Here is a 13,075-nt window from a genome sequence, read left to right on the forward strand (position 1 = left end):
AACAACTGTTGCAGAAGAGGAAAAACGAGAAAAGGAAGAGGGAAAAGAGAAACAGGAAGATGTAGTTAAAGAATTTCCAATGAAGGGTCTTGCAGAAGTGTTCTCTGCAGTTAGCGATGTTCTCAAAATGGCCGAAAATATGGACGCTACTTAATAATAGAAACGAAAGTACATGATGCATTTACTTGCTATGAACAAATTTATGATGAAAAGAAGAGGATAAGCAAAGCACATTGAACATTTTTCATAAATAAAAACAAAGGTTACACCAGAAGAGCCACAGCCTGATCGTTCACACAGGGTAGGAAATGAAGATGTGATTGTGGAGGAAGATTTGGGTGATTGTTCTCCTGTTTTTTAGTGGCAGTAGCACACGGTACAGTTTTATAATAAGGTTTAAAAATTAAAATGACAGTATACTTATTACTGTTAAGTCCCTAACCCCCTATAACTCTGTTGATTTAATGTATTGACTTACGTCCTGCCTGATGGAACGGAACCCGGACGCAAGTCGAGGGATGACATATATGTATGTTATTCTTGAGAGACACTTGTGACATTAAATTAAGAATTATAAACACGTTAACACAAGAATATTTTAATGTTTGCCAAATATTTCAGTCTGAAACTAACAGACCATCCTCAGTGGCTTGATAGCAACAGTTTTTACAAAGTGGAATACAAACAATTGATCACTCAAAAGAGCCTCGTTATGTTACATTGCTAAGCATTAAAGAGAGGTAAATTTCATCAGAGTGATGATTAAATTATAGGTATTAATTCACAATTTCATATAGCAATCTTAATTTATAAATTCAATTAAAGATAACATTAGACTAATGTAAGAATTAAAGGTCTCAATTAAAAAAAAAAAAAAAAAATGTGTGTTATCCGGATTAAACTTTCCCATATTTTTGACAAGGATATACAATCATTTCGATTCAAGTTAGGGTGTTGAAGTAAGGCCTTAGCACTCTCTTTGAATAGGTGTTCAGATTTATAGCGACATCTGTGTAGAAGGCGAGTCTTGGACCAGAGAATGTTGTGGCTTTTCTCTAACCTATGCCATTCCAGACTTATCGGATTTGTGAAGAATGTATGATTGATGTTCTTGTATTCTTTTTTCTATAGAGCATCCGGTTTGTCCAAAGTACAACAGATTGCAGTTACAATGAACTTGATATACAGGCAGAGACATAGTTGAGCGTTTATCTTTAGAAGAGGGGAAATAGGTGGATATTTTGTTAATAGGGATATAAGTAGCTGTTAAATCATATTTCTTCAGAATTCTTGAAATTGGTTCTGAAATCCCGGAAATATATGGAAATGGAACTCGACGTATTGATTCTTTGTTGTTCTGGATTGGATTGTAGGAATCGAACAGATGTGTGTAGTTTTTTCGGAGAAGCCATTTAATTTCATGTGATGTTTGATAGTTGAAAGGGTTAACTTTCAACTATCCTTAACACAATCCTCTAGTAGAGTTGTATTTTTCATAAGTGAACTGTGATCGGTGAGTAAGAGTAATTTTCACAGAAAAGCCTAAAAGTATTCATTTAGGCATTGTAAAATAAAAACAGATCAATCCATATTCCATAGCCAAATGTTGGAGAAAGGCAACTCCATTACCAAGGAGAATATTCTGTTAAGCTCTCTGGTCTTTATAACTAAGATGAAAAGCCAAACGGCTATTTTTTCCTGGCGAGGTTGTTGAGTTAAGGGGGATAAAAATCCCTTATTGTTTTTCAGCCAGTAAGCGAAACTAAGATCGAAAACTACAATCTGAACGTTTCATGCCGACGGACTGTCGGCGGATCCAAGCATAAGTGACCACTTGGTAGTGCCACACCAAGGCAACTCGTTGCAAAGATGGAGCAAGCTCCCTCACTATTCTTGATATTTTCTCATAATGTAAAAACACACAGCTCCTAGGAGATGTGGTACTGTTTTACATTATGAGGAGAGGTCACTACCCAGACTGGTTTCAACCTTTTTTGAGGTCTCATCAGTGAGTAGCTAGACCTTGAATATCAGAGTTTAAGTGCAAAGAACTTGCATACTTTTGCTATACGATTGCCAGAAAGGTGTGTCACTATATTATATTATAACATATTATAACTAAGATGAAAAGACAAATGGCTATTTTTTTCTGGCGAGGTTGATAAGTTGATGGGGATAAAAATCCCTTATTGTTTTTCAGCAAGTAAGTGAAATTCAGATCGAAAACTACAATCTGAACGTTTCATGCTGACGAACTGTCGGCGGATCCAAGCATAAGTGACCACTTAGTAGTGCCACACCAAGGCAACTCGTTGCAAAGGTGAAGCAAGATCCCTCACTATTCTTGATATTTTCTCATAATGTAAAAACACTTTGGCTTTTCATCTTAGTTATAATATGTTATAATATAATATAGTGACACACCTTTCTGGCAATCGTATAGCAAAAGTATGTAAGTTCTTTGCACTTAAACTCTGATATTCAAGGTCTAGCTACTCACTGATGAGACCTCAAAAAAGGTTGAAACCGGTCTGGGTAGTGACCTCTCCTCATAATGTAAAACAGTACCACATCTCCTAGGAGCTGTGTGTTTTTACGTTATGAGAAAATATCAAGAATAGTGAGGGATCTTGCTCCACCTTTGCAACGAGTTGCCTTGGTGTGGCACTACCAAGTGGTCACTTACGCTTGGATCCGCTGACAGTTTGTCGGCATGAAACGTTCAGATCGTAGTTTTCGATCTTAGTTTCGCTTACTGGCTGAAAAACAAGGGATTTTTATCCCCCTTAACCTCTCTGATCTTTATTTCAAACTCTCTCTCTCTCTCTCTCTCTCTCTCTCTATATATATATATATATATATATATATATATATTTATTTATTTATTTATTTATTATCAGAGATCTCCAGGGAGTCATTCAGGTAGGACTCATTGAGGTAGGCTATAAATCACCCAAGCCAGCTATCATGCCATCCCTTAAATTCATTCACACTAGATGCACTCACTACCCCTGAAGGCAAACTATTAAACTCATTCATTCACTCACTGCTCTCTGGGAGAAAAACCTAGCTCTTAACCCTTTCTTGACTGCAAATAAATTTAACTTCCATGGATGTTCCATGTTCTCTCCCCACCTCCCATATAACAAAAAATATCTGAGAAAGATCCTTAGCTCCTCACGTCAGCGATGAGAATTGGATGTAAGACACTCCTTTCCCAGGCATATGGTTGTGGAGCACGTAACCACTCAGCTAACTGCGCGGATGCATCACTTGCCTTAGTATCCCATAATGCAAAGCACATCTTCTTGCGGACATATATAATCTATGCATTATGAGAAGGGTCACTACCCTGACCGGTTTCGACCTTTATTGAGGTTTCTTCAGTGGGGTCAATAAAGGTCAAAACCGATCTGGTAGTGACCCTTCTCATAATGCATAGTATTATTATACATGTCCGCAAGAAGATGTGTTTTGCATTATGGGATACTAAGGCAAGTGATGTGAACTTCGTCCACCTTTGCCGCGAGTTTTCCCCAGTCCTGAAGATACTTCAGGCGCAAACTTTTTTGCTTACACTTGGATAAAGAATTAAACTAAATTAATTTATTGGATGTAAGACACTCCTTTCCCAGGCATATGGTTGCGGAGCACGTAACCACTCAGCTAACTGCGCGGATGCATCACTTGCCTTAGTATCCCATAATGCAAAGCACATCTTCTTGCGGACATATATAATCTATGCATTATGAGAAGGGTCAATAAAGGTCAAAACTGATCTGGTAGTGACCCTTCTCATAATGCATAGTATTATTATACATGTCCGCAAGAAGATGTGTTTTGCATTATGGGATACTAAGGCAAGTGATGTGAACTTCGTCCACCTTTGCCGCGAGTTTTCCCCAGTCCTGAAGATACTTCAGGCGCAAACTTTTTTGCTTACACTTGGATAAAGAATTAAACTAAATTAACTTATTTTAAATCATTGAAATGAAGTCTTTTAGGCTCTTCTTTGGTGACAAGCAAAAGTAAGTTTTGCTTTCCCTAAAAGTAATAATGATGTCAAGTATTAAAGTGTGGAACCAGAGGTTCATTTTGGCATTAGATATTAAAAGGAGGATATTATGTTCCCATCCATATTTTGTGATTAAATGTATGTATAATAGGCATAAATACTGTTACAACTTGAATAGCACATAAACTTTAATCTATCAGTAAATCATTTATATCCTTTAGTGCAAACCATAACATGCATATAGTAGCACTCAATGTTTGTAATCTCCCTCCCCTTCTTGGACACATTCGCCTCCAACCACTGTTATGTAGTCCTCACCCTGTGTGCAGGGGTTGTCTTGTTGGAAAGTCCACTGCCTACCATGAAACAAGGTGTTGTTCAGGACCACACGTTCCAGCATGTCTTGATACGCTCTGGTGGAGGCTCCTGGGGGCAGAGTTCATGCTCTTTTAAATAGTGCAAACTGAGGCAACTCCGATGCCGAAGGTTATGTTCTCATTAGTTTTCTGGTCAGTTTTCAAAACTTTAAATTTCTTTCTACATTTGGCTATAAAATATGGTTGGATATGCTCCATTTCAATGTAATAAAACCCTCATTAAATTTATAGAGAACATTTATTTAGTAAAAGAGCAATACAGTATAATTTCCTCAAATAACAAAATAAAAATATTAATTGAACTTTAATTTTTAATTGTGAAAATACAGAGAATAATTATGGATTTATTAATCAAAATGAATTAACAATAAATTATGATGTAAGAAGAGGAATTTTTCAGCATTTTGGGAAGAAGTCTACATCGGGTTTCTTTATAAATATTTCTGGCTTCTGAAAAACAAACTTTCAGTGAATGTACTGGTAGCTAGTGCCAAAAGAAATTTCTCTGGGAAATTGTACTATGGAAAAAAAGTTTACTCAATTAGCATTGTAAATCTTTTTTTGAACAATTGAACATGACTGATCTGTTATCTTGTGCAGTCTTTTCAGCCATGTCATAATGTAAAGATTTTCTTTGTTTGTCAACTGCTTTTTTTTTCTTTTCTCTTCAGATTATTCATTAACATCAAGTTACGTTTGCTGTTTCAGTGGATTTAGTTCAGATTCTGACTGTTTACTGGTCTTGACATGTATATGGTTTGATATTATTTGATATTGAAAATTAAGGATGTGAGTGAGAGTATTAGAGCACAAAAGCAAAGGGTGAAAGAAATGATAGTTGTAGCAGGAACGAATGATTTGAAAGGAGATAAATTTGATATGAGAGAGGACTTAATGGAATTATTAGAAGTAGCAAAAGAAAATGGTGATAGAGTTAGGATAGTGAGTCTGTTGCCATGGTATGACAGAGAGGAGTTTAGAAGGAGGGCCATAATCGCAAATGACTATGCGCAGGTTATGCAGACGGTGTGGTGTGGAGTTTGATGAGCGAAAGGATTTGTAAAAGATGGATGGCTTACATTTGAATGGATGATTTGGTGTGCGAAGACTGAAAAAAGTGTTGTTGAGTGAAGTGAGAGTGGATGTGCAAAATCAGGGAAATTAGAACTATTAAGGAGGGGAAGAAGTGGATATACAGACATCAGTGAGGCAGTTGAGTGTAAGAATGTATATAATGAGCCCGAGCGAGTACTAAGGACAGGAAAGCAGAATGAGATAGTTAGTATAACGGTGGGACAAATGGACCGCTGCATTTCATGTATACTAATGCCAGGAGTATTAGGAACAAGAAGGAAGAATTTTTGGCCTTGGTTGGCTCTTCCTGGCCACAGGTTATTGGCATTAGTGAAACATGACTGACAGAAGATGATATAGTTAGTGGTATAGAATGTGTAGGGTATAGTGTGTTCAGGAGGGACAGAGAGAATAAAATGGGGAGAGGAGTGTTATTGATGATAGCTGATGAACTGCAGCCAAGGAGAATAGAAGTTGTATTGCAGGATAGTGAAAAGAGTTCATTTGAGGCTATTTGGTGTGAGATTGAGACTAACGGAACAAAATGTACAGTTGGGTGCTGCTATAGACCAGGTGATGGAATAGATGGTGGAGATGGTATGCATACTCAAATTGATGAAATGAGTGGAAGGAGGGTAATTATTATGGGGGATTTCAACTATAGTAACATTGATTGGAAGGAGGAGAGGACACATGTGAGGAAGGAACTGGATTTTATTCAGTTACTAAGGGATAAATGTCTGAGACAGCATGCAATGGAAAATACTAGGGGTTCGAGAGTGCTTGACCTAGTAATGGCATCTGAGAATTTGACTGTAATGAATATAACCATGTTGCCACCTATTAGTGAGAGTGATCATAGGGTCTTGACATGGGAGGGGCTAAATGTGTGAAATTTTCTATTAAGATAGGGTACATGTGGAATTACATGCTGGCAAGTATGACAAGCTTAGGAGATTGCTTGGTTCAGTGCCATGGCATGTAAAACTTCACAGGCTGGATGTTGATAGGGCATGGGAAGTGGTCAAGGAGCATTTGCAGAAGGTTATTGCTGACTGTATACCTAGAGTCCAATTAGTAAATCAAGTAGGGGTTAAAATGGATGAATAACACCATTAAACTTGAGTTGCAAAAAAAGAAACAACTGGGGAAGGAATTTAAGGAGAAAGGTGACCTGCAGGCACACGACCGGTATAAAGCACAGGCCAGAAGGGTAACGAGTGTGGTAAGAAAAGCAAAAGTGGATTATGAAAGGAAATTAGCCATGCAAGCTAATGAGAATCCCAAACATTTCTTTCAATATGCTGCAAGTAAAAGAAAAACTGTACATGGCAGAATGATTTTAAGGAATGCAAATGGTAGGGAGGTTACTGAATCAGTCGATATAGTGGACTTACTGAGTGAGCACTTTGCAAGAATATATCATCCAGGTGGTGACACTGAAAGAATGAAGGAACCATTAGCTTATACGGGAATTGTGATGAATGAAGTGGAAGTGAATAGTCTATTACAGAACCTTAATGTGAATACATCTGTGGGATTGGATGGTATACCAGCACGGGTCTTACGTGAAGCGGCTAAAGAATTGTTGGTGCCCTTGACCATATTGTTTAATCTGAGTCTCGGGTCTGGTTTAGTCCTGAAGGTGTGGAAAGAGGGGAAAATGGTTCCACTGCATAAAGGAGGATCCAAGACTACTGTTGCAAATTACCGACCAATCAGCATATCAGGAATCGTTGTCAAGGTCTTGGAGAAAGTAGTCAAGGGAAAAATACAGGAATGGATTGATGAAAATGAGATACTGTATGGGGGATAGCATGGTTTTGTGAAGGGTAGATCATGCCTCAGTAACTTGCTCAGGTTTTATAACACAGTGACGGCTGAACTAGATAAGGGTAATGGGTTTACAGTGATACTGGTGGACCTGGCTAAGGCCTTTGACAGGATACCACATGGAATTCTAATCCATAAACTGCAACATATGGGAATATAGGGTTGGTGAGATGAATAGGAAGGCAGTTGATGGAGAGATACCAGAGAGTAGTTTACTCAGGAGTAGAGTCCAAAAAACGGCCTGTGACTAGTGGTGTGCTACAGGGTTCTGTTCTTGGACCACTGCTGTTTAATTTGTTCATTAACGATATAGGGGAGGAACTGAGAGGGACGGTTCATTTGTTCGCTGAGGATGCAAAGTTGGGTAGGGCAAGTTTTTTGACAGAAGATGTCAAAATTTTGCAGGATGATTTGAATAGATTGGAGGTCAATTTAATGTGACAAAATGTAAGGTTATGCATTTTGGGGTGAAAAGATTAGCAGCAGTATATCACATTGGTGGAACTCTACTCCAGGAGATTGATGAGGCCAGGGACTTCGGAGTGTTGGTGGATATCGAGTTGAAGTTTAGGGGACAAATTGCAAAAGTGGCTAAATCAGCTCATCAAATCACTTGGTTGCTGAAAAATACTTTGACGAGCAGAGACAAGCAAGTTATTGTTCCTCTGTATCAAGCCTTGATAAGACCTCATCTCGACTACTGTGCCCAGATTTGGTCACCTAGGTTTCTTCTTGATGGGAAGGAGGTGGAGAGGATTCCGAAGCAAGTGACCAAGATGATAGCAGGTCTATGGAATGAACCTTATGAAAACAGGTTGAAGATTTGTGGGTTGCAGAAATTGGTTGATAGGCAGAAAAGGAGAGATATGATTGAGACATTCAAATTGCTGAAGGGTTTCTATAGGATTAATTCAGAGAATATTTTTGAGAACAGGACTGGTGGTGGGTGGACTAGGGGACATCCATGGAAGCTGGGCAAGAGTGTGGTTAGTAAGGGTGTTAGAGCTGGGTTTTTTTACTTTTAGAGTGGTGAATGAGTGTAACAAGCTGCCAGAATCTGTTGTGGGTGCTATGACAGTGAATGAGTTCAAGGCAAAGTATGATAGATACTGTGTGAATGTTGAATAGTTGTGATGGACATGATGTTTAGGGCCTCCCTTGATGAGTCTAAGGACTCCTTGGTGTCACCCGTAATAATAATAATATTTCATTGTTTTGTTTTATAAATTAATCGCTATGCTCGTGTTTTATATGATTAATCATAGATGTGTACTTCTTTTATTCTTATTAGCCAGATATTTTACATGTTGCATTTTTTTTGTAATGTTCTTATAAATAATGAAATTTTTTTATTATTCATGGCCAAAGCTACTCTTTTTCAGTATTTAAGACAAATTTTGGTACTTCATGATATAAGCAGATTTTAACTGATAATATAAACTACAATGAAAACACCGAAGAAAGTGCCATAGCAAAGGCAACTAGCCTTTGAATGCAGTTGCACAGAAGCTTTTCCTGATTCCTTGTGTTTATTATTATGCATGTAACCGGAATTTTTTGGTTCAGCAGGCTAAATGCCTATTCTTTCTACTTATTCAGGTTCAGCTGAATATTTGAAAACTGTGCCAAATACCAAAGCAAAACTGATTATTTGGTACATCTCTAATAGTAATAAAATATTGTTGCGAAATAAGATTTAAAACGTATGCCCTGAGAACTGTTTTCATTTGTTTCACCTATGATGCAAATGAAAACATTTAGATAAATGTCCATGGATAAGTTAGTCTTATGACATTTTGGGAATGGAAACCATCATTCATAATGATTTTCTCTCTCTCTCTCCCTGTTCCCCACACTGAACAATAATCCTGCAAGTATTTCATAATCAGCACTACAAAAACTGATATGATATATATAGAGGATAATATATATGGTAGTAGAAAAGAATAAGGGAGAAAATTACATGTATTGTTTGATGCATTTTTAGTTATACTGTCAATGTTCATCTGTCTTTCTGAAAAGGAATATGGCAGTCAGATGGACATTCAGTGGAATAAGCCATTTTGTCATATTTCCTTTGTTTCCTATTGTTTCTTTTTTATGTTAATTCTTAGTGGTTTTAACTTCTTTTTTTTTTTTTTTTCCATTTTATTATTCTTAATGTTTAAAGAAGGTAATGCTTATGTAAAGAAATAACAATTAGAAGTCTGGTCCATTCCATTATGAAGTGATGAGAAGATAATTAAATTAATTCTTTTGCTGTCAGTGTATGTTACAAAACAAATAAAAAAAAAGCATTTCATTTGCTTAGCTTCAGAAAGTTTACTTTCATTAAAATGTCTTTTTTTATGATAAGAAGAGAACAAAACGATTAAATTGTTATCAAAGTTGGGTGTCACAGCACTTTAATTATAAGTACATCTAATTGCTACCATTTTGCATCTGCAGGTATACTGAAGTTGATATACATCATTAAGAGAAAATGAATATTTGCAGGTTTCACAAATATAATTAATGGCATTTAATTAAATCTATTGTGTGATATTTGAAACCATTAGACTGTGTGCATTTAATGGCCAGAAAAAAATGATTTCTGGCTGAATCCCCTAAAAAATCTAATTAATCTAGTTTATGAAAAGTCTATCTTCTTGTCTAATTACTTAATGACCAAGGGGAGCATGACATAAATTTTATTTTTTTTACTTAAATGCTAATAATTGTCATTCCACTTGGAATACATTTTGTGGAGTGTTCAAGAAGTAAAATTATATTATTATGCTTAAGTTGTAGATTACATCTGATATATTTTTATTCAGAAATGGAGTTTTCAAATGTGATTTGAAACTTAAAGAATATTATGGATGTTCACTTTTTGTTTATACAAAATTTGCATTCTTGCTGAAGATTAGACAGGCCTGAGTTTTGGTGGCATTGAAATATATCATGGTTAGGAGATTGGAGCTCCGAACATTGATTATGCTGGATCTTGAAGGTGCTAGCAACTGGGCACTACAAGGCTTGTCAAATGAAAAGGAGGAATGGAGTGTACTGTTGTCTGTGAAACTATAGATAGGATTTGAGTCTTTGAGCACTTTTGGTTGATTTTTTCTCTTTCTCCATACTAGTCTTACTTATTCTATTATCATCAATCATCATTAGTTGCACCAGTCTTGGGACTGGTAGCTCAGCAGCAATTTCCTCCATTCTGCTCTGTCATTGGCTTTCTTCTTAACCTCCTGGTAACTCCTCAAATCCATGCTGTCTTTGACTTGGTCAAGAAAGCTTTTCCTTGGTCTGCCTATTCTTCTTTTCCCCTCTATTTTGCCTTCAGTTATTCTTTTCACAAGTCCATCATGTCGAAGTATATGTCCAAACCACCTATCTCTTCTAATTTTGATCGATTTTATTAGAGTTCTTGTTTCATTTATCTCTCTCAGGACTTGTTGTTTTGGTTTTTTTTCTGTCCATTTTATTTTGTTCATGTGACGCCAGCACCACATTTCAAAAGCCCCCAATCTTCTTACATCTTCTCTGCCTAGAATCCAGGTTTCACATCCATACAGTGCAATGCTCCATATCAATGTCTTTACTAATTTTTTTTTCAATTGTAGGTTGAGGTTTCCTGTTAAAATGCTTTTCATCTTAGAGAATTGGGCTTTTTTGCGTTGTTTATTCTTGATCTTATGTCTTCTCTTGTTCTGCCATCTTCTGTTATTAGGCTACCTAAATATTTAAAACGTGTCACTTGTTTTATTTGTTCCCTGCTGATGTCTATATGCTCTGTATTGATAGGGATTTTGCCTGTAACAATTATTTTAGTCTTATCTGTGTTGATTTTCATTTTCTATTTTTCAAGGTTATTATTTAGTAATTCTAGTTGTTTTTAACATTCTTATGTTTTCTGCTACAAGGGCTATGTCATCAGCAAAACTTATACACATGACTTGCTCACCATTTATCTTTATGCCACTATTTATTTTATCTTTAGTTTCCTGAATGGCCTTTTCAATATATAAATTAAATAAGTGGTGAAAGTATACATCCTTGTCTTACTCCACTCCTGATATATATTATTTTCTCCTTATCATTGATTTTAATCCGTCCACTTTGATTTTTGTAAATTTGATAAATTATTTTCCTATCCCTCAAATCTATGCCGATATTAGTTAGACAATTTAGGAGTATTTGCTGGTTTACTTTATCAAATGCTTTCTCTAAATCAAGGAAGCAAATGTAAGTATTTTGACTAAGGTCTAATCTTCTCTCTATTATTGTTCTTAAACAGAGTATTGCCTCTCTTGTTCCTTTATTCTTTCCGAATCCAAATTGGTCTTCATCCAATAGATAATCTATTTTTGAATAAATTCTATTTTGAATAATTTTTAGCAGAATTTTGCTAACATGTGGGATTAAAGCTATTATTCTAAATTGGCTGCATTTGTTTGCATTATTCTTTTTTGGTATTGGTATTATGGTTGATTTCATAAACTCCTTTGGTATTTCTCCTCTATCATAGATTTGGGCTATTAATTGATAGAGTAAGGTTTTTGTCTCATCACCTAGATTTTGTAGCAGTATTCATATATATATATATTCAGCATATATTCTATTATGTGTTTCCATATTTAATTTGTTACTGTGCTTTAAAAAAAAAAAGTGCCTAAATTGCTAAAATGTCTAACTTATTCTATGGTTCATAACTGAAAATACAGTTATGTTCTATTTTCCTCCCTATGTTCGTAGCTTCAATATTTTGATTACCGATTTCCATAATTTTTCACAAGCCTAAAGCCTCTTGAAGTCTTGTAGCAGATTTATTTATAAAAAATATCATCTGCATAAAAAAGGAATCTCTTGGATTCCTTTTATAGTACTCTTTCTTCTAAGCTTATTTTAGTAGCCTTCAAAACATTTGCCATCTTCATAATTTATCTTCTGTATTGTTTCCAAAATCTTTCAAGACTTGTGTAGCTACTTTCCCCTACATCATCTAAGAGTATATCCCAACTTACTGATCAGAAACTTTACCATCTTTCCTTGAGATTTTGCCTCTTAGTTTCTGAGATTTGAAACTGAAGATATTTTCACACTCACTTTTCCTAGTAATATTCATATATGTGAGTCTACAATTTGCATCTGACACATTCTTTTTAATGGGATACTAATTTTTAGTGTTATTTCCTCTTTAAAATCCCCCATACATGCTTGTACCTTGAGCCATAAGACATTGCTATCATCAGTAACATAAGACTTCTGTTGTCTGTGTGAATATACAGACATTTCAAGTTTAATATTTTAATGGTCTTGGGAATTGTCATACAAATAATTGCAGTTTATCTCTCTCCCTCTTCTCGTTTTGTTTTTAGCTTGTTGGTGGAATAAAAAGACCATCTCCTGAACCTGTTGATACAAGTTCTATTGTAAGCAAAAATGGCAACAATAAGAAGCCCAAAGTTCCCAAGAAGAAAAAAAAAAGGGATCCCAATGAACCACAAAAGTAATTATTCTTGTTTTTGTATAGATATTATTCAGAATTGTTATTATTGTATATGTCATTCAGAAAGATTAAATATTGCCATTCCATATGTTCTAGTTTTCATATAATCCATAAGATATTTTTAACAGATGCCTGCTATGAAAGCAAATAACAGAAATACTACCATAGAAACTACTGATAAGCAACTTATGCGTAGTATAGGAGAGATGAGTTGTTTGTCATATTAGGCTTAAAAGCAGCATGAAATTGTCCATAAATTTTTTTTTCTCATCCTTCTCA

General features: G+C 35.7%; 1 protein-coding gene across 12 annotated transcripts in view; it reads left to right on the plus strand.

Annotated features, from left to right (window-relative positions):
* The window catches only part of LOC150103132 (TOX high mobility group box family member 4-A-like), a 540,588-nt gene that overhangs the window by 475,671 nt on the left and 51,842 nt on the right, over window positions 1-13,075 (plus strand). For all 12 annotated transcript variants that reach the window (XM_090397573.1, XM_090397570.1, XM_090397578.1 and 9 more), the window contains one exon: window positions 12,666-12,796. In XM_090397573.1, coding sequence (XP_090253699.1) covers window positions 12,666-12,796 — 131 coding nt within the window. The remainder of the gene's footprint in view (window positions 1-12,665; window positions 12,797-13,075) is intronic.

This window comes from Typopeltis vanoorti, chromosome 9, assembly GCF_054136105.1.
Source record: "Typopeltis vanoorti isolate ZY-2024b chromosome 9, IOZ_Tvanoo_1.0, whole genome shotgun sequence".
Lineage (NCBI taxonomy): Eukaryota > Metazoa > Arthropoda > Arachnida > Uropygi > Thelyphonidae > Typopeltis > Typopeltis vanoorti.